The sequence below is a fragment of the Coregonus lavaretus genome, assembly GCF_964263955.1.
Source record: "Coregonus lavaretus genome assembly, chromosome: 37".
Lineage (NCBI taxonomy): Eukaryota > Metazoa > Chordata > Actinopteri > Salmoniformes > Salmonidae > Coregonus > Coregonus lavaretus.
This window is the reverse complement of record NC_140024.1, coordinates 28,552,461-28,580,075: the sequence shown is the minus strand read 5'-3', so window position 1 is coordinate 28,580,075 and position 27,615 is coordinate 28,552,461. Positions and strand designations below refer to the sequence as shown.

Here is a 27,615-nt window from a genome sequence, read left to right as displayed (position 1 = left end):
ACTACATTTGAATCATAAAGACATTCTAAAAGCAACACGTCCTGTTTGCATGACCATTGTAAGTAAACACACACACACACCTCTTTCAACTATGTGTATTTGCTTTTGGCTCCCTCCCTTCAGGCCATGCAAACATCACTGAAACAAGTCAATAAAACATCACTATTTTCCCCACCTGTCTGTTGATCCTCTCCTCTTTCCTTACTCCTGTTTTCACCTCGTTCTATCTGTCTCTACTATGCTTTACTAGAGGGACTATTGTGTGGAGGAGTAGCTCCTGTTCTCCTGTCTGCGTTGTCTGGAGAACAATGCAAACAAGCCACAGATTATCACCTGAGGGCACCTCTGGCTGCAGGGAGCAGGGCTGGCTCTCTCTCTCGTGTGTCTTTATCTGTGTGTCTGTCTGTCTGTTTATCTGTGGGTGTGTCTTGCGTTGTGACACTTCTCCATTATCGTCCCTCTACGACAACGTACCTGGAGGGGAAGGAAAAAAACTCCTGTCCAATTGTGCCTGAGCTGGGTGTGACCCTTTTCAAGAATGTCAAACAAAGACAGGGAGAGGTAGGGAGAGAGAGAGCCTGCCTGCTGAATAGAGGGACTGTCATGCCTGTTGGTTTCCCACAGTCAACATTACACCAACCGCACTCTAGTGAGGACAGGACATAGCTTACCTGGTTTCCCTACTGAGAGTGAGGACAGGACATACCTTACCTGGTTTCCCTACTGAGGGTGAGGACAGGACATAGCTTACCTGGTTTCCATACTGAGGGTGGAACGGTGGGAAGCTGAGTGGTATATTATATTTCACTATGACCTTGGATTCATTGGATGGTTTCAGGGAATGTGCTGTAGTAGTGTTGTCTAGGGCTTCTCCTACCTGGGATGTGAATAGCTATCGCTGATTTTCTTTTGTTTTACACCTGTCCTAGTTAACGGAGGAGCAGGTTTCAACTCGAGGCCGTCCGAAGCAACCGGTGGGAGTTGACTGGAGTTTAAGTGAAATCGTCTCTTTAAGGTGAGCGTGTCCCCCTGTTAGAGGAGCTAAGCCCTATCTTCCATGTTAGGATGGGACTGAATAGACCCTCTGTTTTCTTAGTAGGTCAGTAAGTGTATAGAGACCCTCCACCTAAGGCTATGCTTTTCTGAACGCTCTCGCGGTTGATTTATAGTACTGTAACTGGCCTAAACTCAAACTATGAAGGATCTCTGGCACTTTAGCTGGATATTCCATGTGAAGTCATCAGCATTTAACTACAAAGCGTAATTACCATATTGGTTTAAATGGCACTATAAAAATCTCACCAAATGTAATCAAAGATAAATCTTGACTGGTTTTATTTACTCTAAGGAGAGCATGTACTCATGGAAACGGATTGCTTTACAGTTAACAGTGCCAGTCACAGTTCTTTGGGATATCTAGTGGTGTGTGTGTGGGTGTATGGAATGAGGAAAAAACTCTATTTATCCTCCCTTTCACCTTTGGCCTCCTATTCTGCACTTAGCTGTAAATTAACGACCAAACGGTCATTTTCAGGGTTAAAATCTAAAGGTCATCTTTGATAAATTAGAGCCATTGTTTTTCAATCATTAAACTACTCTTTGAGTTGAGCATACAGTCTGTTCTAGGTTCTGCCTTAATGATGTCTCTGTATACAAGTATAACGTATTTTCCCACTAGGTCATAGTCTGCGACCCACTTTTGCGTGCGTATTTTATCTCATCATGCACGTCAAAGATAAGAAATCACTCCTAGTTCATTTATGCTTCTCTACCGACAAACATTTCTCATGCTTGAGAAAGTTGATGAAAAAGTACGATACCAGTACAGTTGAACCCTGTGCCCCTGTACGTGTGTGTGAGAGAGAGAGAGAGTGCGGAGAGACACAGAGAGGAGAGAAAGAGATGGACAGAGACCAGAGGGGGAGAGAGAATGAAACGGAGAGAGACCAGGGAGAGAGAGAAAGAAACAGAGAGAGACCAGGGAGAGAGAGAAAGAAACAGAGAGACCAGAGGGGGAGAAAGAAACAGAGAGACCAGAGGGGGAGAGAGAGACAGAGAGAGACCAGAGGGAGAGAAAGAAACAGAGAGAGACCAGAGGGGGAGAAAGAAACAGAGAGACCAAGGAGGGAGAGAAAGAAACAGAGAGAGACCAGGGAGAGAGAGAAAGAAACAGAAAGAGACCAGAGGTAGAGAGAGAAAGAAACAGAGAGACCAGAGGGAGAGAGAGAAAGAAACAGAGAGAGACCAGAGGGAGAGAGAGAAAGAAACAGAGAGAGACCAGAGGGAGAGAGAGAAAGAAACAGAGAGACCAGAGGGGGAGAGAGAAAGAAACAGAGAGACCAGAGGGAGAGAGAGAAAGAAACAGAGAGACCAGAGGGGGAGAGAGAAAGAAACAGAGAGAGACCAGAGGGAGAGAGAGAAAGAAACAGAGAGAGACCAGAGGGAGAGAGAGAAAGAAACAGAGAGACCAGAGGGGGAGAGAGAAAGAAACAGAGAGACCAGAGGGAGAGAGAGAAAGAAACAGAGAGAGACCAGAGGGAGAGAGAGAAAGAAACAGAGAGAGACCAGAGGGAGAGAGAGAAAGAAACAGAGAGACCAGAGGGGGAGAGAGAAAGAAACAGAGAGACCAGAGGGAGAGAGAGAAAGAAACAGAGAGAGACCAGAGGTAGAGAGAGAAAGAAACAGAGAGAGACCAGAGGGGGAGAGAGAGACAAAGAAACAGAGAGAGACCAGAGGGAGAGAGAGAAAGAAACAGAGAGAGACCAGTGGGAGAGAGAGAAAGAAACAGAGAGAGACCAGAGGGAGAGAGGGAAAGAAACAGAGAGAGACCAGAGGGAGAGGGAGAAAGAAACAGAGAGACCAGAGGGGGAGAGAGAAAGAAACAGAGAGACCAGAGGGAGAGAGAGAAAGGAACCTCCCCTTACAATTTGCAGACAGAGTGTGCTTTGTCATGTTCTTCATTGACTGAATGTCTGAATCCCCAGATAATCTTCAACATCAGAATGCTAACAATACAAAAGATCTTCCTTATCAGCGGTGTTCTGGCAGTACACCACTGATGCACACTGCTCATCGCTCTATGGACCAGTCCGACGAGACCAGGTTGTCTACCATGGGTGCTAGTAAAGGATACATTGTAATGTTCCCCATGTGAAAATTGTCTTAGACACACAGTACTGCTGTATACAAAATAAACACTGTACATTGCATCCTCAACATAATACATACTGTACATTGCAGTGGCATACTAACACGGCTCAGTTGGACTTATTGCTGTTTAGGTGTTTGATAGACAGGTGTTTGATAGACAGGTGCTTGATAGACAGGTGCTTGATAGACAGGTGCTTGATAGACAGGTGCTTGATAGACAGGTGTTTGATAGACAGGTGTTTGATAGAACAGGTGCTTGATAGGTCGTTTGTATCTGATGTAGTAAAACAAAGAAACATACAGGTGCTCAGGCTAGGTAGCGCCAGTATACATTACGCTTGGTGCCATGATATTATCCTTGAATCACAAAGCAATTGCGTCACAGATGTGTAATCAGTGCAAGATAAGGTTAAACGCATAGACATAGAATTACTAGAAAGGACATTGTCCATCAGACCACAGCAATTGAACTAGTATTTGATTTCTGTGGTTAAAAGGTTGTTTTGTTGTTCCATTTCAAACTGTAGATGTGTTTGGTTGGTGGTTCCATTGTCTCCGCGAAGTCATTGTGATGTGGCGTTGTTGTTGTGTTTTTGCGGGGCAGTGAAATGTGCTGAGTCGTGCTCTGACTCCCCAGAACACTGCAGAGAGCTCCGGGATGTGCTGACATCAGCAGTGATGTCATCAAAAGGGTCCCCATGGGGGCAACGAGTCTCTCACTCTCTCTTTCACACACACACACACACACACACAAGAGTGAAAGACTAAATGACAAGAAGAGTAAATAGTCTGCACTCGTTTAGTGTCTGGTGTGTGTGTGTGTGTGTGTGTGTGTGTGTGCGTGCATGTCATCAGAATCTGCCCAGGGCCATAGAGGCCCCCTATTGATGTTGTTGACAGTATTCAGTAGTAGTGTGTTTTCCCTTCACATAAATCAGTCAACGAGATTCAGCCGCGGGACTATTTATTTATTGAGTGGATGGTTGGGGGGCCGGAACATTATTACAAATAATTTGTAGACTGTAAATTGACCCCAAAAAGCCCAAACAGATATAATATTTCACTAAGACATAGTCATTTCAAACCTTGCTTACGTTTGTATACGTCACGTCTCTCTATGACGCATGGGAATACTTGGGAACAGATTTCCAAAATGTAAATCACTTGGAGCTGATTTCCAGGTGTTTTTACAGTCTTATGTCCAACAATAAATAAATAAAACCACCCTTTGGGGAACCCTGCTGTATGTCCTCACTGCCACCTGGGAGTCGAAGAACTCCATAACTCTTTAACCATGACTGGACCACTAGTGGTTGGGATCTGTTTCAACTCTGACCTCGGTTTAGAAAAAACTACAAAGAAAAAAAGAGTAGTCCGTGATTTACTGGGATATGTTGCTAGGCTACAGCCCTGGATTCCATTGACTACCACTGCCAGTGATGTTTTCTCTGCTGACGTGTGTGTGTGTGTGTGTGTGTGTGTGTGTGTGTGTGTGTTGGACTAGGTGTGGGGAAGCATCGTGAGAAAGGGGTGAAGGCCATTGTGTCAATATTTGTATTGGAAATAAAGAACTGGATGTGCACTTTACTGGAGTGACCTAGGCTATACACACCCACACTATCTACATGACCTACAGGACTGGTGTCCAATGAACTCATCGCCTCATGTTGTAAAATGGTATCAAATCTGACTGATAGTGAATGAATGCACTCTTGACATCTGGAACTAGCGATTTATGAGCAATATATCATGATCAATTCCTGGTTATCTGGTTCATAAATAAAGTACATGAAAATAAAGACTGGCTACTTTACCTTGCTCTGTTACCCAATTGTAAGTTCAACCCCTTGCTCTTAAAAATGGAATCCTTATTGGTTAAATTGCCAGGTCAGTTTGTAATTAGAACAAAAAGAACAATGAACACAGTTTTTGTCTTGGACGTCAATGCACGCGCAATAGAACAGCAGAATAGTGTACTTTTTACCACTTTGGGCGACACTACTCACCTCTTGTTGACTAAACAAACAATAACAGCAGCCGTGGGGCAGACAGTGGCTCTGTTTCCCCTACTGCGGATTCCATCTTTAAGGGGCAATCTGTGATTTGATACTTCCATTTTTGGACTTATAAATTAATGATATATACACATTGTTTCTTAAAGAGTATAACTTTTATAAATGCCTTATTAGCTTAGTTCAACTGCCGAACCCCCATCAGAACCCAAAATATAAGCTTGTTTGTTTTACTCTGTTGTTTGTAAACCGTGTACTTGTAAACAAACACTGTGTTGCTTCAAAAAATGGTTAAAGCTGCAGTATGTAGCTTTGTGCCGACCCGACAGAATTCAGATAAAAATGTGAGTTATACATTTACATTTTACATTTTAGTCATTTAGCAGACGCTCTTATCCAGAGCAACTTACAGTTTAGTGAGTGCATACATTTTTCATACAGATCTGTCATTGTCATTGAAGCAATTCTGATAAGTGGTGAATCCATTCCATGTGCACTATTTCTCTGCTTCCTCTCTTTACGTTTCCTTTTTGCGCTTTGTGTTTCGTACAACAGCTTCAAACTGTTAAAAATTCGAAAATATATTTCACATCGGTTTAGATGGTACAATGATTGCATGTAAACAATGTTTTTGAGGTGCTGGATATAAAAACATATATTCAGCAAATGATTGAAAGATACTGCACACTGCAATCTTGCTCCCATGTGTTTTATTGGCGACATCGTTTCCACTTTACTTTAGGTCTTCATCAGGCCTCACTTGATAACAGTGGTGGCTGGTGGCACTTTAAATCAGAGGAGGAGAGCATAGTATGGCTGGAACGGAATAAATGGAATGGTATCCAACACTTGTTCCATGTGTTTGTAAGCATTCCATTCACACCATTTCAGCCATTACTATGAGCCGTCCTCCCCTCACCAGCCTCCTCTGTTTGATAACATGTGATACCTATTGACACGTGTTTTCTAACGTAACCCTCCTCTCCCACCCCAGTGTTGTCAGGATGATTGACACCCTATACGAGTGGATCTGGTGGGACCGCATCTGGCTGCCTGTCAACCTGACCTGGGCGGACCTAGAGGACCGAGATGGACATGTCTACGCCAAAGCCTCTGACCTCTATGTGACGTTGCCTTATGCCATAGCCTTCCTACTGGTCAGATACCTGTTCGAAAGGTGAGCTGGCTGACATATAGGGGCAGTTTCCCGGACAAAGTTTAAGCCTTGACTAAGAAACATGTTTTCCTGTAGTCCTGTATGGCTCAGTTAGTAGAGCATGGCGCTTGCATTGCCAGGATTGAGGGTTCGATTTCCGGGACCACCCATACGTAAAATGTATGAATGCATGACTGTAAGTGGCTTTGGATAAAAGTGTCTTACTAAATGGTATCTACAGAGCCGTGGAAAAGTATTTGGCCCCTTTCTGATTTTCTCTATTTTTACATATTTTTGATGCTGAATGTTATCAGATCTTCAACCAAAACCTAATATTAGATAAAGGGAACCTGAGTTTACAAATAACACAAAAAAATGATACTTATTTTATTGATTTAATTAAAAAAGTTAAGCAACACCCAATTCCCCGGTGTGAAAAAGTAATTGCCCCCTTACATTCAATAACTGGTTGTGCCACCTTTAGCTGCAATGACTGCAACCAAACGCTTCCTGTAGTTGTTGATCAGTCTCTCACGTCGCTGTATAGGAATTTTTACCCACTCTTCCATGCAGAACTGCTTTAACTCAGCAACATCTGTAGAATTCTCTGATACAGAGCAGAATTCATGATTCATTCTATTAAGGCAAGTGGTCCAGGTTCTGAGGCAGCAAAGCATCCCCAAAGCATCAAACTACCACCACAGGTTCTTACTGTGGAATGCCGTGTTTGGTTTTTGCCAGACATAATGGGACCCATTAGTCTATAGGAGTTCCCACATTAGTCATTAGTCTAAACATAATGGGACCCAAGTATGTAATTATTGTGTTATTTGTTCACTCAGGTTCCCTTTATCTAGGTTTTGGTTGAAGAGCTGATAACATTCAGTACAAAAAAATATGCAAAAGTAGAGAAAATTAGAAATGGGGCAAATACTTTTTCACAGCCCTGTATAATATTATAGTTTGTTCAATGGAGATTTTCCATTGAAATGGTTTCTAGTCCAGGACTATGCTGTGTCCAGAGAACCGGCTCGTACTCTGTACTGTTCATATACTACTAAACCATGTTTAGATCAAACCTCTACCTCACTGTCCCCCTACACTATAGAATTCCCTCTCATCAGATACCAGTTTGAAAGGAGAGCTCGCTGAACAGAAAAGCCCCTTTTATAGGTTGCTACAGGGAAGTAGATATTAAGTTACAATTTCACCTGCTTTGGGACTGTGTGTGAGTGTGAGTGTGTGTCTTTATCTTTATCCCCTCGCATGTGCTTGTCTATGTGTGTGTGTGCATAGTGCATATGTGTTTGTGAGCATGTGCACTTGTGTGTGTGTGTGTGTGTGTATTTAAGTCTAGAGGATCACTCTAGTCTCACCATTAGAAATGCGGTCAGATATATTGGCACCCTTGCATGATTCACTATTTCTTCAGAAATAAGTTGTTATTGAAAATACTTCTGGTGTTACAGGTGTATTTGTTTGATTTACAACATCAAAAATGAAATTGAGATTTTTCCCAAAAGAATGGCTTGGACTAAATTATTCAAAATTCAAGTTAATTTGGTTGGAGGCAATGATTCTCATTTAGTGTGTAGTTCATCTCACCTGTGGTGACTTGCATGTGCATATAAGGTAAAAACAAGGTAAAAATTCAACCGGTTTTGAAAAGAAAAAAAGGGAACATTCTGCTCCATTGTAAAGTCCAATATATTTGACCGCATCTGTATGTTGTCTCCCAGGTTGCTAGCCATGCCTCTAGCCACCTCAGTGGGGATCCGGGAGAAGGCCAGACTGAGAGTAGCAGACAACCCTATCCTGGAGCTCCACTACCGCTCCCACTCCAGAACCCCTGGCCAGGTATTAACCTACTACCGCTCCCACTCCAGAACCCCTGGCCAGGTATTAACCTACTACCTCTCCCACTCCAGAACCCCTGGCCAGGTATTAACCTACTACCGCTCCCACTCCAGAACCCCTGGCCAGGTATTAACCCTACTACCGCTCCCACTCCAGAACCCCTGGCCAGGTATTAACCTACTACCTCTCCCACTCCAGAACCCCTGGCCAGGTATTAACCTACTACCTCTCCCACTCCAGAACCCCTGGCCAGGTATTAACCTACTACCTCTCCCACTCCAGAACCCCTGGCCAGGTATTAACCTACTACCTCTCCCACTCCAGAACGCCTGGCCAGGTATTAACCTACTACCGCTCCCACTCCAGAACCCCTGGCCAGGTATTAACCTACTACCTCTCCCACTCCAGAACCCCTGGCCAGGTATTAACCTACTACCGCTCCCACTCCAGAACCCCTGGCCAGGTATTAACCTACTACCTCTCCCACTCCAGAACCCCTGGCCAGGTATTAACCTACTACCTCTCCCACTCCAGAACCCCTGGCCAGGTATTAACCTACTACCTCTCCCACTCCAGAACCCCTGGCCAGGTATTAACCTACTACCTCTCCCACTCCAGAACCCCTGGCCAGGTATTAACCTACTACCGCTCCCACTCCAGAACCCCTGGCCAGGTATTAACCTACTACCGCTCCCACTCCAGAACCCCTGGCCAGGTATTAACCTACTACTGCTCCCACTCCAGAACCCCTGGCCAGGTATTAACCTACTACCTCTCCCACTCCAGAACCCCTGGCCAGGTATTAACCTACTACCTCTCCCACTCCAGAACCCCTGGCCAGGTATTAACCTACTACCTCTCCCACTCCAGAACCCCTGGCCAGGTATTAACCTACTACCTCTCCCACTCCAGAACCCCTGGCCAGGTATTAACCCTACAGTGTCAATATTACAAATCACATTTACACCTTTTACATGTAGACCTGATTATTAGTGTCAATATCAAACGTCATTACACTATGAGATTAAATACATTCTAATAGCCTGAATAGTACAAACCCTGCCCATCCGGCACTCTGGTCAAACCCTGCCCATCCGGCACTCTGGTCAAACCCTGCCCATCCGGCACTCTGGTCAAACCCTGCCCATCCGGCACTCTGGTCAAACCCTGCCCATCCGGCACTCTGGTCAAACCCTGCCCATCCGGCACTCTGGTCAAGCTCAATCAAAGACTAATGCTAGTCAAACTCAATCAATCAACCCCAAATTCCCAGGTTTTCCTGAAATCATGGTTGGAGGATTCTGGATTCCTCCTGATCCCTGGAGTCTTCCAACTCGGTTTCAGAAAAATAAATACAAATAATTACCAGATGTTTGCAAGCCTAGTTAACACTCAATTATTCAAAAGAAAACTAATATTTTGTGAACCCAGATCTGATGGCTAGTGTCAGGAGACAAACAGCTGTTGTTTTGAGAATATACATGGATTAGGTCTTCTGCTAAATTGGTTTTACCCCATCTGATGCTCTGACCAACTCAGTGGCCTTGTGGTTAGAGTGTCGGCCCTGAGATTGGAAGGTTGGGGATTTGATCCCTGGTCTAGTCATACCAAAGACTACAAATATTTCCTGATGCCTCTCCGCTAGGGAGTCAGCATTAAGGAGATGGATTTGGGGTATGGCCCTGCGATATAAATTCAAGTTAATTTGGTTGCATTCAAGTTAGTTCACCTGTCCAGGGGGTGTACTTGTATGTCCAGATGCTACAGGTATAGGATAGGCCATTCTGGCTCAGTCAGGGGTAGTAACATACACACAGTGCATTGGGAAAGTATTCAGACCCCTTGACTTTTTCCACATTTTGTTACGTTACAGCCTTATTCTAAAATTGATTAAATAAAACATTTTCCTCATCAATCTACACGCAATACCGCATAATGACAAATCAAAAACAGGTTTTTAGAAATGTTTGCAAATTTATTAAAGTTAAAAAACATAAATACCTTATTTACATAAGTATTCAGACCCTTTGCTATGAGACTCGAAATTGAGCTCCGGTGCATCCTGTTTCCATTGATCATCCTTGAGATGTTTCTACAACTTGATTGGAGTCCACATGTGGTAAATTCAATCGATTGGACATGATTTGGAAAGGCACACACCTGTCTATTTAAGGTCCCACAGTTGACAGTGCATGCCAGAGCAAAAACCAAGCCATGAGGTTGAAGGAATTGTCCATAGAGCTCCGAGGCAGGATTGTGTCAAGGCACAGATCTGGGGAAGGGTACCAAAACATTTCTGCAGCATTGAAGGTCCCCAAGAAAACAGTGGCCTCCATCGTTCTTAAATGGAAGAAGTTTGGAACCAACAAGACTCTTCCTAGAGCTGGCCACCCGGCCAAACTGAGCAATCGGGGGAGAATGGCCTTGGTCAGGGAGGTGACCAGAGTTCCTCTGTGGAGATGGGAGAACCTTCTAGAAGGACAACCATCTCTGCAGCACTCCACCAATCAGGCCTTTATGGTAGAGTGGCCAGACGGAAGCCACTCCTCAGTAAAAGGCACATGACAGGCTGCTTGGAGTTTGCCAAAAGGCACCTAAAGGACACTCAGACTATGAGAAACAAGATTCTCTGGTCTGATGAAACCAAGATTGAACTCTTTGGCCTGAATGCCAAGTGTCACGTATGGAGGAAACCTGGCACCATCCCTACGGTGAAGCATGGTGGTGGCAACATCATGCTGTGGGGATGTTTTTCAGCGGCAGCGTCTGGGGAAACTAGTCAGGATCGAGGGAAAGATGAACGGAGCACAGTACAGAGAGATCTTTGAGCGCTCAGGACCTCAGACTGGGGCGAAGGTTCACCTTCCAACAGGACAATGACCGTAAGTACACAGCCAAGACAACGCAGGAGTGGCTTCGGGACAAGTCTCTGAATGTCCTTGAGTGGCCCAGCCAGAGCCCGGATTTGAACCCGATCGAACATCTCTGGAGAAACCTGAAAATAGCTTTGCAGCGACGCTCTCCATCCAACCTGACAGAGCTTGAGAGAAGAATGGGAGAAACGCCCCAAATACAGGTGTGCCAAGCTTGTAGCATCATACCCAAGAAAACTCGAGGCTGTAATCGCTGCCAAAGGTGCTTCAACAAAGTACTGAGTAAAGGGTCTGAATATTTTACCAGTCAAAGTTTGGACACGCCTACTCATTCAAGGGTTTTTCTTTAATTGTACTATTTTTTACATTGTAGAATAATAGTGAAGACATCAAAACTATTAAATAACACATATGGAATCGTGTAGTAACCAAAAAAGTGTTAAACAAATCAAAATATATTTGAGATTTGAGATTCTTCAAATAGCCACCCTTTGCCTTGATGACAGCTTTGCACACTTTTGGCATTCTCTCAACCAGCTTCATGAGATAGTCACCTGGAGTGCATTTCAATTAACAGGTGTGCCTTGTTAAAAGGTAATGTGTGGAATTTCTTTCCTTCTTAATGCGTTTGAGCCAATCAATTGTGTTGTGACAAGGTAGGGGGGGTATACAGAAGATAGCCCTATTTGGTAAAAGACCAAGTCCTTATTATGGCAAGAACAGCTCAAATAAGCAAAGAGAAACAACAGTCCATCATTACTTTAAGACATGAAGGTCAGGCAATACGGAACATTTCAAGAACTTTGAAAGATTCTTAAAGTGCAGTCGCAAAATCCATCATGCGCTATGATGAAACTGCCTCTCATGAGGACTGGAAGACCAAGAGTTACCTCTGCTGCAGAGGATAAGTTCATTAGAGTTACCAGCCTCAGAAATTGCAGCCCAAATAAATGCTTCACAGAGTTCAAGTAACAGACGCATCTCAACATCAACTGTTCAGAGTGGACTGTGTGAATCAGGCCTTCATGGTCGAATTGCTGCAAAGAAACCACTACTAAAGGACACCAATAAGAAGAAGAGACTTGCTTGGGCCAAGAAACATGAGCAATGGACATTAGACCGGTGGAAATGTGTCCTTTGGTCTGGAGTCCAAATTGGAGATTTTTGGTTCCAACCGCCGTGTCTTTGTGAGACGCGGTGTGGGTGAACGGATGATCTCCGCATGTGTATTTCCCACCGTAAAGCATGTGATTTATTTAGAATTCAAGGCACACTTAACCAGCATGGCTACCACAGCATTCTGCAGTGATACGCCATCCCATCTGGTTTGGGCTTAGTGGGACTATCATTTGTTTTTCAACAGGACAATGACCCAACACACCTCTAGGCTGTGTAAGGGCTATTTTAGTGTGATGGAGTGCTGCATCAGATGACCTGGCCTCCACAATCCCCCAACCTCAACCCAATTGAGATGGTTTGGGATGAAGTCGGACCGCAGAGTGAAGGATAAGCAGCCAGCAAGTGCTCAGCATATGTGGGAACTCCTTCAAGACCGTTGGAAAAGCATTCCAGGTGAAGCCGGTTGAGAGAATGCCAAGAGTGTGCAAAGCTGTCATCAAGGCAAAGGGTGGCTATTTTGAAGAATCTCAAATATAAAATCTATTTTGATTTGTTTAACACATTTTTGGTTACTACATGATTCCATATGTGTTCGTTTTGATATCTTCACTATTATTATACAATGTAGAAAATAGTAAAAATAAAGAAAAACCCTGTAATGAGTAGGTGTGTCCAAACCTTTGACTGGTACTGTATGTAAATTTGATATTTCAGTTCAAAAGAAATTATGAATTTGCAAACATTTCTAAAAACCTATTTTTGCTTCGTCATTATGGGGTATTGTGTGTAGATCGATGAGGAAAAAAAGCTATTTTAATCAATTTTAGAATAAGGCTGTAAGTAACAAAATGTGGAGAAAGTCAAGGGGTCTGAATACTTTCCAAATGCACTGTATATCTGATGTTCAGACCTGTGATTGTGTACATCACCCAGATGTCCAGTTGACCAACCTCTAATGCAGCTACTATGCTCCAGGTCAAATGTTTTGGTCCATGACTGACCATGTGGTCATGAGGGATGTTAATGTTTATCCACATGACTTTGACCCTTTACCCGTCTCTCCACATGAGGTGTTTGCGCGAGTGTGTGTCTGCGCATTTGTGTGTGAGTGTATCAATGTGTCTATGTGCGCTTGTGTGTGTACGTGCACACATTTGTGTGGCTGTGTCCACATGTGCGCTTGTGTGTGTGTGATTCTCCTGATGTGATTCTCCCATAGGGCGGCGCACAATTGGCCCAGCGTCGTCCGGGTTTGGCCGGTGTAGGCCGTCATTGTAAATAAGAATGTGTTCTTAACTGACTTGCCAAGTTAAATAAAGGTCAAATAAATAAATAAAATGTGTGTATATCATCAGAGGGTCCAGACAGTCTTGAGGCCTCACACCACGAGACCTCTCTCTCAGATCTAAATAATGCTGATTTTGCTGATGTAGACAATCTCCAGTGAGACATCATCAGCTCCTCTAACTGCTACACAGTACTCAGGGTCCAATGTCTTCCTGAAATCTGCTAGTGGGGACACATTTTCCCTACTAAAGCGAATTTGGTGACGTCTGATGCACCCCAATTTATTGAAGTCAACTTAGTAGCCGTCCACATAAGGGTTAGTAGTCCTCTGTTTAGCTGGCAGCTGGCGCTAATCAAACACACTTGGCTCTGAACTCTTGTGTGTGTGTGTGTGTGTGTGTGTGTGTACGTCTCCCAGGCAGTTATAGATGGTCTGTCTAAGAAGAGCGGCTGGTCCGTTAGGCAGGTGGAGCGCTGGTTCAGAAAGAGAAGAAACCAGGATCGTCCCGGAGTACTGAAGAAGTTCAGAGAGGCTAGGTAAAACGGGTGTAAGTTTGTAAGTGTGTGTGTGCTTGAGCACATGTGGGAGATAGAATGCTTATGCCACATTTTCACCTTCCCCTGTCTGTCTGTCTTGCAGTTGGAGGTTTGTGTTCTATCTGTTGGCGTTAATTGGAGGAGTTATGTCCCTGTATGATGTGAGTATACCCTAATGATCCTCTGCTTCACAAACACAAGTCTTTACAAGCTAGCAATTCGGCGTGTGTCGAGAGATGTCAAGTTGTGGAGTGACGTTACGGTATTTTAACTCTGTTACATTCAGTACCACAAAAACACGCACCGGCTACAAATTCCTAACACTTTTTGATATGTTATACATAAAAAATGGACATAATCAAAGTAGAACATTAACAGGTTGTCCCGGATAAAAGCAGGGAGGAGGTCAAAATGGAAGACTCAATTGCTGGATAAAAATATTATCTGAGCTGAAATTGAGAACTTCTCTTCAGTTATTCTGCCCTGAAGTGAAGGGGGGAGAGGGGGAAGAGGAGAGGAGAGGACAGAGAGATGAGCTCTATGGGAATTTGACGGTGATGGCTTCAGCAAGTGCCTGGAGGCCTCTAGCCAATGCCAGTACCAACTGTTTAAATTGAAAGCATCATGGTGAGATTGTCCTGTAATGTTCTTTAAAGATTTCACTGCATGTTTTTTCTTTGTTTTTTGTATTTCAGAAAGAATGGTTTTATGACACACGGGAAGTGTGGAACAGATTTCCTAAACAGGTGTGTATGCGTGCGTATAGTGTATATGTGTGTGAGTGTGGACACGTGTGTGTTCTGGTCATTAGGCCTACTGCTGAGCGATTAGTGCTTTTTGAGGTCAGTTCGGTTTCGGTTTGATTATTTAAAAAATGATCAGATTTTTCGGTTAGATTTTTTGAAACATAAAAATGTATGCATTATGTGGATTGAATGCTGAAACAACACAGAATAAAACAATGAATAACAGTCCCATGATGGTAGTGACGGCCCATTACGGCTTATTATTCACAATACTTTACTTTCATAACATATTTTGGGGGCTTATTTTGGACCTAAGCTTGTCACCTGTCTTCCTGCCTTTGGGACAACGGCTCCCATTGTTAGGGCGGAGACATGAGCATCTCGTCATTATATACAGATCTCTGCCCACACCGACCAGACAAGGAGGCATATAGAATATTGGTGGGTTGGAAACTACAACTCCCTACAGGCTTGATCTGATTTCTCTATAGAGACACTTCACATTGAGCTCACAGAATACATTCAAATAATTGAACCAACGTTCGTCAATTAGTTGTAAAAAAATAAATAATTAATAGCTCAGCACTACTGGTGATTTACCAGAGAGATTTCTAAGAGCTCTCACTCTCCCTTTACTCTTCTAATGTGTCTCCACACCAGTAGAACTAACCAGGAAGAACAACAACACATCATACTTGAACAGCCTCAACTCTTGGCTAACATTTTCACGCAATGTCCAGATTTACGAATTTGCTCACAAATAAAACATATAAAACTTGTCTAATACTTATTCTCAGGTCCAAAACACACACACATATATACACACAGGTCCATATTTAGTAGTGAGACTATTTATTTTTTAATTGACTTGATTTATTTTTAACATGTGGGGGAATGTGTGTATGGTTTAGATTGCTGTTCAATCTTTACTGGGTGCCAGGTCCTAATCAAAGGAATGATGATATCACCCAAACTGGAACGGCGAGGCTAGGATAATGTTTGATCAGGTTCCACACCTAACAATGTTGTTTGGGGTTTAAAGCAGATCTAAGTAGATACAGGCCACGTCCCAGATGGTGCCCCATATGGGCCCTGGTCAAACGTAGTGCACTACATTAGGACTAGGGTGTCATTTGGGATGAAGACATAGTTTATAGAGAGATGTTGGATGTGCTTTATGTGATCGTATTTGCAACAAAGAATTCAACACAGTTGGTAACTACCTGGTATCCAAGTTGTAGGCCTACTTAGAAGGGCTCATGTTGATGAATCCCCCAAAATAAAAAGTGGTTATTAGGTAGACTAATTATTATGCAATTATAATTTTAACCATGTAGTTGCTAAGTAAAACCAGGTGAAATAGCGGAGTGTAAATCACCATGTAGCTCTGGGGCCGTATGTGTCAAGGGTCTCTAAATAGGAGTGCTGATCTAGGATCAGGACCCCTCTATCCATGTATTCTTTTTCATTGTGATCTAAAAGGCAAAACTGATCTTAAATCAGCACTTCTACTCTAAGATGCTTGATAGCTATACAACCCCTGATTTCTTTGCCCCAGCTAGAGACACTGTCTCCCTCCGAAATGGCACCCTATTCACTATTTAGTGCACTACTTTTGAACAGAGCCCTTTGCACTATATAGGGAATAGGGTGCCATTTCTGATGCAAACACTCAGACAAAGGAGAAGGGCTTTGGAGAGCTCTTTGTTTTGAGTCCATTCTGTGGGACTGTGATTCATTCATGGCACTGTAGGATCATGTTACCTGTTACTGGTGTTTATCTCTCCCTCTACACACATCTCATTATCTTTCCCTCCCCATTCTCTCTGTCTCCCTCTCTCTCCCTCTCTCTCTCTCTCTCTCTCTCTGTCTCCCTCTCTCTCTCTCTCTCTCTCTCTCTCTCTGTCTCTCTCTCCCTCTCTCTCTCTCTCCCTCTCTCTCTCTCTCTCTCTCTCTCTCTCTCTTCTCTCTCTCTCTGTCTCCCTCTCTCTCTCTCTCTCTCTCTGTCTCCCTCTCTCTCTCTCTCTCTCTCTCTCTCTCTCTCTCTCTCTGTCTCTGTCTCTGTCTCTGTCTCTGTCTCTCTCTCTCTGTCTCTCTCTGTCTCTGTCTAGACTATGCTGGATTCTCAGTACTGGTACTACATGCTGGAGATGAGTTTCTATGGTTCTCTTCTCTTCAGAGTCACCTTTGATGTCAAGAGGAAGGTGAGAGTCGGGGATCCCAGTCCCTGCCAGCCCCTATGGGCTTTTCTCAAGCTCTGCTTTCTTTCGCATACCCCTGCATTATCTTCCACTCTAACCCGTTTACCTGCTTCTCATAAGATGGAAAAACAACAGAGGTACTAAAGCTCTGCTTTCTCACGAGTTCCCCTACTCCAGTTCTAATTAAATGGCGGCCTGCCACCTCTGGCCAGCGAGGCATTAAATGTCTTATGGAGATGAAAAGTACAAAGTGTGTAGAAATGACCATATCAGGAAATCAACAAAGTATTTTTTATAAATAGTAAATTGCAGTTGGCTCCTCATAAGCAATTACAGTTTATTATCATTTCCACTATATGACACACACGATTAGCCGTTTTATTAGTTGGTCCAACATGCCTGACATTGTCCATCTGCCTGCTGAGTTATGCATGTAACACTATCAGGTCATTTTGAGGACACGTAGTAGGATAACAACAGTGCCAACAGAAACAACAACAACAACAGGTGATGATCTTTGTTGTGCGTTGTGTTGTCTCCTCTAGGACTTTAAGGAACAGATCATCCACCATTTGGCCACCCTGACACTGCTGTCCTTCTCTTGGTGTGTCAACTACATCCGCATAGGAACCCTGGTGATGCTCATTCACGATGCCTCCGACGTCTTACTAGAGGTCTGCTACCACATGGAGTGTGTGTGTGGGCCTGTATCTCTGCATGTGTGGTGTGTTCTCTGTGTGTGTGTGTGTGTGTGTGTGTGTGTGTGTGTGTGTGTGTGTGTGTGTGAGCTGTGCAGTATGATAGCGGGGAGACTCATTGCGTGGTTTTCTCTCTCCTACCCCAGTCTGCCAAGTTGTTTAACTACGCCAAATGGGAGAGAACCTGCAACAGTCTCTTTGTGGTGTTTGCTATTGTGTTCATGGTAACCCGACTGATCATCTTCCCATTCTGGTAAGGCAACTGACAAGCCCTAGGTGTGTGTGTGTGTGTGTGTGTGTGTGTGTGTGTGTGTGTGTGTGTGTGTGTGTGTGTGTGTGTGTGTGTGTGTGTGTGTGTGTGTGTGTGTGTGTGTGTGTGTGTGTGTGTGTGTGTGTGTGTGTGTGTGTGTGTGTGTGTGTGTGTGTGTGTGTGTGTGTGTGTGTGTGTGTGTGTGTGTGTGTGTGTGTGTGTGTGTGTGTGTGTGTGTGTGTGTGTGTGTGTGTGTGTGTGTGTGTGTGTGTGTGTGTGTGTGTGTGTGTGTGTGTGTGTGTGTGTGTGTGTGTGTGTGTGTGTGTGTGTGTGTGTGTGTGTGTGTGTGTGTGTGTGTGTGTGTGTGTGTGTGTGTGTGTGTGTGTGTGTGTGTGTGTGTGTGTGTGTGTGTGTGTGTGTGTGTGTGTGTGTGTGTGTGTGTGTGTGTGTGTGTGTGTGTGTGTGTGTGTGTGTGTGTGTGTGTGTGTGTGTGTGTGTGTGTGTGTGTGTGTGTGTGTGTGTGTGTGTGTGTGTGTGTGTGTGTGTGTGTGTGTGTGTGTGTGTGTGTGTGTGTGTGTGTGTGTGTGTGTGTGTGTGTGTGTGTGTGTGTGTGTGTGTGTGTGTGTGTGTGTGTGTGTGTGTGTGTGTGTGTGTGTGTGTGTGTGTGTGTGTGTGTGTGTGTGTGTGTGTGTGTGTGTGTGTGTGTGTGTGTGTGTGTGTGTGTGTGTGTGTGTGTGTGTGTGTGTGTGTGTGTGTGTGTGTGTGTGTGTGTGTGTGTGTGTGTGTGTGTGTGTGTGTGTGTGTGTGTGTGTGTGTGTGTGTGTGTGTGTGTGTGTGTGTGTGTGTGTGTGTGTGTGTGTGTGTGTGTGTGTGTGTGTGTGTGTGTGTGTGTGTGTGTGTGTGTGTGTGTGTGTGTGTGTGTGTGTGTGTGTGTGTGTGTGTGTGTGTGTGTGTGTGTGTGTGTGTGTGTGTGTGTGTGTGTGTGTGTGTGTGTGTGTGTGTGTGTGTGTGTGTGTGTGTGTGTGTGTGTGTGTGTGTGTGTGTGTGTGTGTGTGTGTGTGTGTGTGTGTGTGTGTGTGTGTGTGTGTGTGTGTGTGTGTGTGTGTGTGTGTGTGTGTGTGTGTGTGTGTGTGTGTGTGTGTGTGTGTGTGTGTGTGTGTGTGTGTGTGTGTGTGTGTGTGTGTGTGTGTGTGTGTGTGTGTGTGTGTGTGTGTGTGTGTGTGTGTGTGTGTGTGTGTGTGTGTGTGTGTGTGTGTGTGTGTGTGTGTGTGTGTGTGTGTGTGTGTGTGTGTGTGTGTGTGTGTGTGTGTGTGTGTGTGTGTGTGTGTGTGTGTGTGTGTGTGTGTGTGTGTGTGTGTGTGTGTGTGTGTGTGTGTGTGTGTGTGTGTGTGTGTGTGTGTGTGTGTGTGTGTGTGTGTGTGTGTGTGTGTGTGTGTGTGTGTGTGTGTGTGTGTGTGTGTGTGTGTGTGTGTGTGTGTGTGTGTGTGTGTGTGTGTGTGTGTGTGTGTGTGTGTGTGTGTGTGTGTGTGTGTGTGTGTGTGTGTGTGTGTGTGTGTGTGTGTGTGTGTGTGTGTGTGTGTGTGTGTGTGTGTGTGTGTGTGTGTGTGTGTGTGTGTGTGTGTGTGTGTGTGTGTGTGTGTGTGTGTGTGTGTGTGTGTGTGTGTGTGTGTGTGTGTGTGTGTGTGTGTGTGTGTGTGTGTGTGTGTGTGTGTGTGTGTGTGTGTGTGTGTGTGTGTGTGTGTGTGTGTGTGTGTGTGTGTGTGTGTGTGTGTGTGTGTGTGTGTGTGTGTGTGTGTGTGTGTGTGTGTGTGTGTGTGTGTGTGTGTGTGTGTGTGTGTGTGTGTGTGTGTGTGTGTGTGTGTGTGTGTGTGTGTGTGTGTGTGTGTGTGTGTGTGTGTGTGTGTGTGTGTGTGTGTGTGTGTGTGTGTGTGTGTGTGTGTGTGTGTGTGTGTGTGTGTGTGTGTGTGTGTGTGTGTGTGTGTGTGTGTGTGTGTGTGTGTGTGTGTGTGTGTGTGTGTGTGTGTGTGTGTGTGTGTGTGTGTGTGTGTGTGTGTGTGTGTGTGTGTGTGTGTGTGTGTGTGTGTGTGTGTGTGTGTGTGTGTGTGTGTGTGTGTGTGTGTGTGTGTGTGTGTGTGTGTGTGTGTGTGTGTGTGTGTGTGTGTGTGTGTGTGTGTGTGTGTGTGTGTGTGTGTGTGTGTGTGTGTGTGTGTGTGTGTGTGTGTGTGTGTGTGTGTGTGTGTGTGTGTGTGTGTGTGTGTGTGTGTGTGTGTGTGTGTGTGTGTGTGTGTGTGTGTGTGTGTGTGTGTGTGTGTGTGTGTGTGTGTGTGTGTGTGTGTGTGTGTGTGTGTGTGTGTGTGTGTGTGTGTGTGTGTGTGTGTGTGTGTGTGTGTGTGTGTGTGTGTGTGTGTGTGTGTGTGTGTGTGTGTGTGTGTGTGTGTGTGTGTGTGTGTGTGTGTGTGTGTGTGTGTGTGTGTGTGTGTGTGTGTGTGTGTGTGTGTGTGTGTGTGTGTGTGTGTGTGTGTGTGTGTGTGTGTGTGTGTGTGTGTGTGTGTGTGTGTGTGTGTGTGTGTGTGTGTGTGTGTGTGTGTGTGTGTGTGTGTGTGTGTTGTGTGTGTGTGTGTGTGTGGTGTGTGTGTGTGTGTGTGTGTGTGTGTGTGTGTGTGTGTGTGTGTGTGTGTGTGTGTGTGTGTGTGTGTGTGTGTGTGTGTGTGTGTGTGTGTGTGTGTGTGTGTGTGTGTGTGTGTGTGTGTGTGTGTGTGTGTGTGTGTGTGTGTGTGTGTGTGTGTGTGTGTGTGTGTGTGTGTGTGTGTGTGTGTGTGTGTGTGTGTGTGGCTCTCTATTATATGTTTACCAGTTGGCACACAGGAGGAGTAATTGTCAGCTGAATGTCTTTGTCTCGTGAGCGCTCAGTGATACAGAACTCAATATTTATTGAATTATGTTCTGTCTGTCTCTCCTGTTAGAAACAATCAACCATCTCATTCCACTCTGAAAGGCCAAACAAAGAGACGTTGACCTTTGCGAGAGTACAAAACATAATGTTCTGTTCTCTGCAGAGAAAATAAACAAACGTTTCTTTTTTTTCCCCCCACATATTTTAATTATTTCCCCCCCTGCTCTGTAGTCACAAATAAATAAAAAAGAAAGAAGGTTTATGATTGGTCAGGTTCAGGTTGTCCCTTCCCGTTTCAGTCTGGTGCCTATTGAATACGACCCAGTGTTTCTGCAACTGATTCATCTTTCCTGAGTCAGACAACAATTCATTTGAATTGAATGAGAACGAAAGGTGAAAAGCTACAGATAGTTCCATAGTATTTACCTGGTTATTTCAATAATGATAAAGCCCTGTAAAGCAAAGGTTAGCCATTATTTTCCTTCACAACGGCTTGTGATTAGTAGGCATGAAAAGCTAAACATTTTGAATAGGAAAAAGAGCCTTATTGGATTCTTATTGGTTATACTGCCTCTGCTTCACGTCCTTCCATCCACACTGAACACCACCCAGAACAAGTTTACATGTTTAACAGAGTAAAATGCACCATCTTCATCATCATCATCATTGTTTGTATTGTTTCTGTAATTCCAGGCTGATCCACTGTACATGGGTGTACCCCACCCTCCAGTACCCCCCGTTCTTTGGATACTACTTCTTCAATGTGATGCTGCTGGTCCTCCTGTTCCTACACATCTTCTGGGCCTACCTCATCCTGAGAATGGTCAAGAAGTTCCTCTTCGGCAAAGTGAGTCATCTTTTTGTCAGTGTTTTTTTTACATTCTTCATCCATTCCCTTTATGACGTCCATCATTTGGTCACAAAGTCACCACTTAAAGCAGGCCTGAATCATACCAGTCTGACACTCAAACCAGTGGTTCCCAAACCGCTCTCTGAGTACCCCCAGTCGTTCCACTTCCATAAACAGGTGGTCTTCCACTGATCTACCCCAGTACTAGCATACCTGTTTTCATCTGTGGTCCTCTGTAGCTCAGCTGGTAGAGCACGGCGCTTGTAACGCCAAGGTAGTGGGTTCGATCCCCGGGACCACCCATACACAAAAAATAAATAATGTATGCACGCATGACTGTAAGTCGCTTTGGATAAAAGCGTCTGCTAAATGGCATATTATTATTATTTATTATTATCTGGTCAACTAATCATCAAGCCTTTGATTAGTTGGAATTAGGCTTGCTGGTTTTGGGATAAGTCAAATAAGTGGAATGACCTACAGGGGGGTCAGCTACCACTCAGCCCAGTCAAAGCTCTTCTCAGTCCTGGCAGCCCATTGGTGGAACCAGCCTCCCCCTGAAGCTAGAACAGCAGAGTCCCTGCCCATCTTCTGAAAACGTCTGAAACCCTACCTCTTCAAAGAGTACCTTAAATAAATCAAGTATTGACAAGTATTTTCCTACTAGCACTGGCTTTGCTGATAACTACTTTATTGACTCAACATGAACTTGCTATGACTGTGATGGTACTTACAAATTGACAGAATACCAACTTGATGATTAGTTGACCAGAGCTTGATGATTAGTTGACCAGAGGTTGATGATTAGTTGACCAGAGCTTGATGATTAGTTGACCCGAGGTTGATGATTAGTTGACCCGAGGTTGATGATTAGTTGACCCGAGGTTGATGATTAGTTGACCAGAGCTTGTTGATTAGTTGACCAGAGGTTGATGATTAGTTGACCAGAGGTTGATGATTAGTTGACCAGAGGTTGATGATTAGTTGACCAGAGGTTGATGATTAGTTGACCAGAGGTTGATGATTAGTTGGCCAGAGGTTGATGATTAGTTGACCAGAGGTTGATGATTAGTTGACAAGATGAAACAGGTGTACTAGTACTGGGGTAGATCAGTGAAAAACCATCCTATATAGCTACTGCTGTACACACCTTTTCTATACATATATTAATGTCTCTACACACCATCCTATACAGCACATACAGTACCAGTCAAAGGTTTGGACACACCTACTCATTCCAGAGGTTTTCTTTATTTTTACTATTTTCTACATGGTAGAATAATAGTCTGTTCTCTGTCAGATGACTGCAGTGTCTGTTCTCTGTCAGATGACTACACCAGTGTCTGTTCTCTGTCAGATGACTGCAGTGTCTGTTCTCTGTCAGATGACTACACCAGTGTCTGTTCTCTGTCAGATGACTCCACCAGTGTCTGTTCTCTGTCAGATGACTCCACCAGTGTCTGTTCTCTGTCAGATGACTCCACCAGTGTCTGTTCTCTGTCAGATGACTACACCAGTGTCTGTTCTCTGTCAGATGACTCCACCAGTGTCTGTTCTCTGTCAGATGACTCCACCAGTGTCTGTTCTCTGTCAGATGACTACAGTGTCTGTTCTCTGTCAGATGACTACAGTGTCTGTTCTCTGCTAGATGTCTCCACCAGTGTCTGTTCTCTGTCAGATGACTACAGTGTCTGTTCTCTGTCAGATGACCACCAGTGTCTGTTCTCTGTCAGATGACTCCACCAGTGTCTGTTCTCTGTCAGATGACTACAGTGTCTGTTCTCTGTCAGATGACTACAGTGTCTGTTCTCTGTCAGATGACTTCACCAGTGTCTGTTCTCTGTTAGATGACTCCACCAGTGTCTGTTCTCTGTCAGATGACTCCACCAGTGTCTGTTCTCTGTCAGATGACTACACCAGTGTCTGTTCTCTGTCAGATGACTCCACCAGTGTCTGTTCTCTGTCAGATGACTACCCAAGTGTCTGTTCTCTGTCAGATGACTACCCAAGTGTCTGTTATCTGTCAGATGACTACAGTGTCTGTTATCTGTCAGATGACTACAGTGTCTGTTCTCTGTCAGATGACTACACCAGTGTCTGTTCTCTGTCAGATGACTACCCAAGTGTCTGTTCTCTGTCAGATGACTACCCAAGTGTCTGTTCTCTGTCAGATGACTACACCAGTGTCTGTTCTCTGTCAGATGACTACCCAAGTGTCTGTTCTCTGTCAGATGACTACCCAAGTGTCTGTTCTCTGTCAGATGACTTCACCAGTGTCTGTTCTCTGTCAGATGACTCCACCAATGTCTGTTCTCTGTCAGATGACTCCACCAATGTCTGTTCTCTGTCAGGTGACTCCACCAGTGTCTGTTATCTGTCAGATGACTACAGTGTCTGTTATCTGTCAGATGACTTCACCAGTGTCTGTTATCTGTCAGATGACTCCACCAGTGTCTGTTCTCTGTCAGATGACTCCACCAGTGTCTGTTCTCTGTCAGATGACCACCAGTGTCTGTTCTCTGTCAGATGACTACAGTGTCTGTTCTCTGCCAGATGACTACACCAGTGTCTGTTCTCTGTCAGATGACTACACCAGTGTCTGTTCTCTGTCAGATGACTCCACCAGTGTCTGTTCTCTGTCAGATGTCTCCACCAGTGTCTGTTCTCTGTCAGATGTCTCCACCAGTGTCTGTTCTCTGTCAGATGACTACAGTGTCTGTTCTCTGTCAGATGACCACCAGTGTCTGTTCTCTGTCAGATGACTCCACCAGTGTCTGTTCTCTGTCAGATGACTACAGTGTCTGTTCTCTGTCAGATGACTACAGTGTCTGTTCTCTGTCAGATGACTTCACCAGTGTCTGTTCTCTGTTAGATGACTCCACCAGTGTCTGTTCTCTGTCAGATGACTCCACCAGTGTCTGTTCTCTGTCAGATGACTACACCAGTGTCTGTTCTCTGTCAGATGACTACACCAGTGTCTGTTCTCTGTCAGATGACTACCCAAGTGTCTGTTCTCTGTCAGATGACTACCCAAGTGTCTGTTATCTGTCAGATGACTACAGTGTCTGTTATCTGTCAGATGACTACAGTGTCTGTTCTCTGTCAGATGACTACACCAGTGTCTGTTCTCTGTCAGATGACTTCACCAGTGTCTGTTCTCTGTCAGATGACTCCACCAATGTCTGTTCTCTGTCAGATGACTCCACCAATGTCTGTTCTCTGTCAGGTGACTCCACCAGTGTCTGTTATCTGTCAGATGACTACAGTGTCTGTTATCTGTCAGATGACTTCACCAGTGTCTGTTATCTGTCAGATGACTCCACCAGTGTCTGTTCTCTGTCAGATGACTCCACCAGTGTCTGTTCTCTGTCAGATGACCACCAGTGTCTGTTCTCTGTCAGATGACTACAGTGTCTGTTCTCTGCCAGATGACTACACCAGTGTCTGTTCTCTGTCAGATGACTACAGTGTCTGTTCTCTGTTAGATGACTACACAAGTGTCTGTTCTCTGTCAGATGACTACACCAGTGTCTGTTCTCTATCATATGATTACACCAGTGTCTGTTCTCTGTCAGATGACTACAGTGTCTGTTCTCTGTCAATGTGGTCTAGAATCTAGCTTGTTTTATTGTTTCATTGTTCTCATTCTGTGAATGTAGACTTACTGACTGGGCAGTTAGAACATTGTGCGAGTGTGTGCATGTGTGTGTGTGTGTGTGTGTGTGTGCAAGTGTGTGTGCAAGTGTGTGTGTGTGTGCAAGTGTGTTGGGCTTGGCAAGGTGCTTGATCCCTGTCAGCTACGGCAATGGCAGAAAACAGCCAAGGTGCCAGAGGCAATTACTCAACCCCCACGAGGTCACAAGGCAACAGTGGGTTGCCATTGGAACCTAATTATTGGGGATTTAGCATTGTGCCTAACATAATTATATTGGTGGAGAGCACAGTGTGACTCAGAACGGTCAGAAGGCTCAAGGAAAGAGAAAAGAGCCTATATTGGTAAACCTGAAAGACTGACCTGACCTACCATGGATTAAACTCCAGGTGGTTTTGATTGATCGAAGGCGGCCAACTTTGGGAACTACTGTGTTAGAGATAATGATGGTCTCTGAGGTAGAAAGAGGAATCTTGCTGTATGTTCTGAGTACATTGTTTTTAGGACCATTAATAGATTTCTCTCTCTCTATCTATCTCTCTGTCTCTCTGTCTCTCTCATGACTCCAGATGACCAGAGATGAAAGAAGTGATGAAGAGGATGATGGTGAAGGAAGCAGTCTGACTGAAGAGGAAAAAGAGGAGGGCAGGTATCGTTATGGCAACGGATCTGGAGTGGGCACAAAGGAGGGCAACAACGGCTGCTTCAGACACTTATCTCTCTCGGAGAATGTCTGCTCATCAAAGACTGTTTACTGACCCAGCTCGTGTCGTGATTGCCGGAGCCCTGCACCAAAGGCAGGGAGGGGCGGGATCAAGGTCATAGGAGAAGCTAGAACAACACAAAACAGATTCCATCCCATATGGAAAAACGACAACAATCAGACAAACATTTAGATTTAGATTTCTGACTCTGGAATTTGGAGTGTAGTCTAGTAAAAAAAGAAGTACTTCACAAACAGAAAGAGACCGTTTCTCTTGGCCTGTAGTTTCTTCCACGTCCCAACTCCTCTCATCTTCAAGGAAAACAATGTTGACGATGGCACAGTTTCACATGGAACCCTCCTCAGACAGCAACGAGACAAAGACCAGAAAACACAAAACACAAAAACCCTTGTGTTTTTGTTCATTGTCATATTTCATCTGTTCAGTATTGTTGCAGAAAGGTGGTGCGCAAGCACGTCGTAAAACGGTGCCAGGCGGCCGCTCCGCTTGAGCCCTTCATCCATCAAGGCCTGGCTAGGGTTTATAGTTTATGGGCTGCGTTCATTCACTAGCGGCCTACATGTTTTATTTCAACCTCTGCTGGCTATGGGGGTTAGTTATGGACAACCAGGTGATGAATGAGAGCCAATATCACAATGGGCTCCTCCTCTCTTCTTCTCTCTCTCTTCTTCTCTCTCTCCTACTCCCTCTCTTCTTCTTCTCTCCTACTCTCTCTCTTCTTCTCTCTTCTTCTCTCTCGCTTCTTCTCTCTCTTCTTCTCCCTCTCTTCTTCTCTCTCTTCTTCCTCTCCCCTACTCTCTTCTTCTCTCTCTCTCCTACTCCCTCTCTTCTTCTCTCCTACTCCCTCTTCTTCTCTCTTCTTCTATCTCTTCTTCTCACTCTCTTCTTCTCTCCTTCTCTCTTCTTCTTCTCTCTTCTCTCTTCTTCTATCTCTTCTTCTCACTCTTCTTCTCTCCTTCTCTCTCTTCTTCTTCCTCTCTTCTTCTCTCTCTCTCATTTTACATGTTCGTCATCTCCTCTCAGCCCTTTCATGTCTTGCCACAAGCATTTTTATTGAATACAATCAACACTTTTTAGTACTTTATGTACATTTCTTCATATTTCTTAAAAACAACATGCCAATATTTTGCTAATTGATTGACCCATACAGTAACTATGGTCTGTATTTTACAAGTGTAACATTTATTTGATGTAGTATTTAATCATATGATTGTATGAAAACGTGTGAGCCAGAGGAAAAATCCTATGTCATTCAGAATGCTGAAGAAACTTTTACGTAACATTGAAACAAGGTTATGTTACACTGTTTTAATGAAGCACTGTAGAACATTTAGGAGTCACTCACGGTGATGTGTAAAACAAATAGGTTAGTATTTGTATGTCTGTTTTTAATTTGCACATCTTCCCCCAAATATGGAAAGACATTTATACGGTCTAGTTTGGTTTCTAAAAGGTAAAGATTAGGATGTTATAGTGAACATCCCACTGTAACTAGAGCTCGCAAGAAAGGCATTTCACTGTACTTGTGCATGTAACCTTGAAACTTGAAACTATAACTGTCTAGTGTAGTGTGTTTTATGTACTGTAATAAACCTGTCTTTGACTAGCA

At 44.3% G+C, this 27,615-nt stretch overlaps 1 protein-coding gene across 1 annotated transcript; it reads left to right on the top strand.

Moving 5' to 3' along the window:
- Positions 1–250: 250 nt before the first annotated feature.
- On the top strand, positions 251–27,615 carry cers3a (ceramide synthase 3a). The gene is made up of 12 exons (XM_084154360.1): positions 251–729; positions 930–1,015; positions 6,157–6,339; positions 8,058–8,175; positions 13,873–13,991; positions 14,095–14,152; positions 14,687–14,737; positions 16,849–16,941; positions 17,484–17,612; positions 17,783–17,889; positions 21,473–21,626; positions 25,851–27,615. The coding sequence occupies exons 3-12, from the start codon at positions 6,167–6,169 to the stop codon at positions 26,037–26,039; spliced, it is 1,191 nt and encodes a 396-aa protein (XP_084010486.1). The 5' UTR covers positions 251–729; positions 930–1,015; positions 6,157–6,166; the 3' UTR covers positions 26,040–27,615.

Bases quoted from the DNA above. Each gene is read 5' to 3' on its own strand.
- cers3a (XM_084154360.1), top strand. From the start codon at position 6,167: ATGATTGACACCCTATACGAGTGGATCTGGTGGGACCGCATCTGGCTG. The intron at 6,340-8,057 runs GTGAGCTGGCTG...GTTGTCTCCCAG, and splicing joins GTCAGATACCTGTTCGAAAG to GTTGCTAGCCATGCCTCTAG. The intron at 21,627-25,850 runs GTGAGTCATCTT...TCATGACTCCAG, and splicing joins AGAAGTTCCTCTTCGGCAAA to ATGACCAGAGATGAAAGAAG.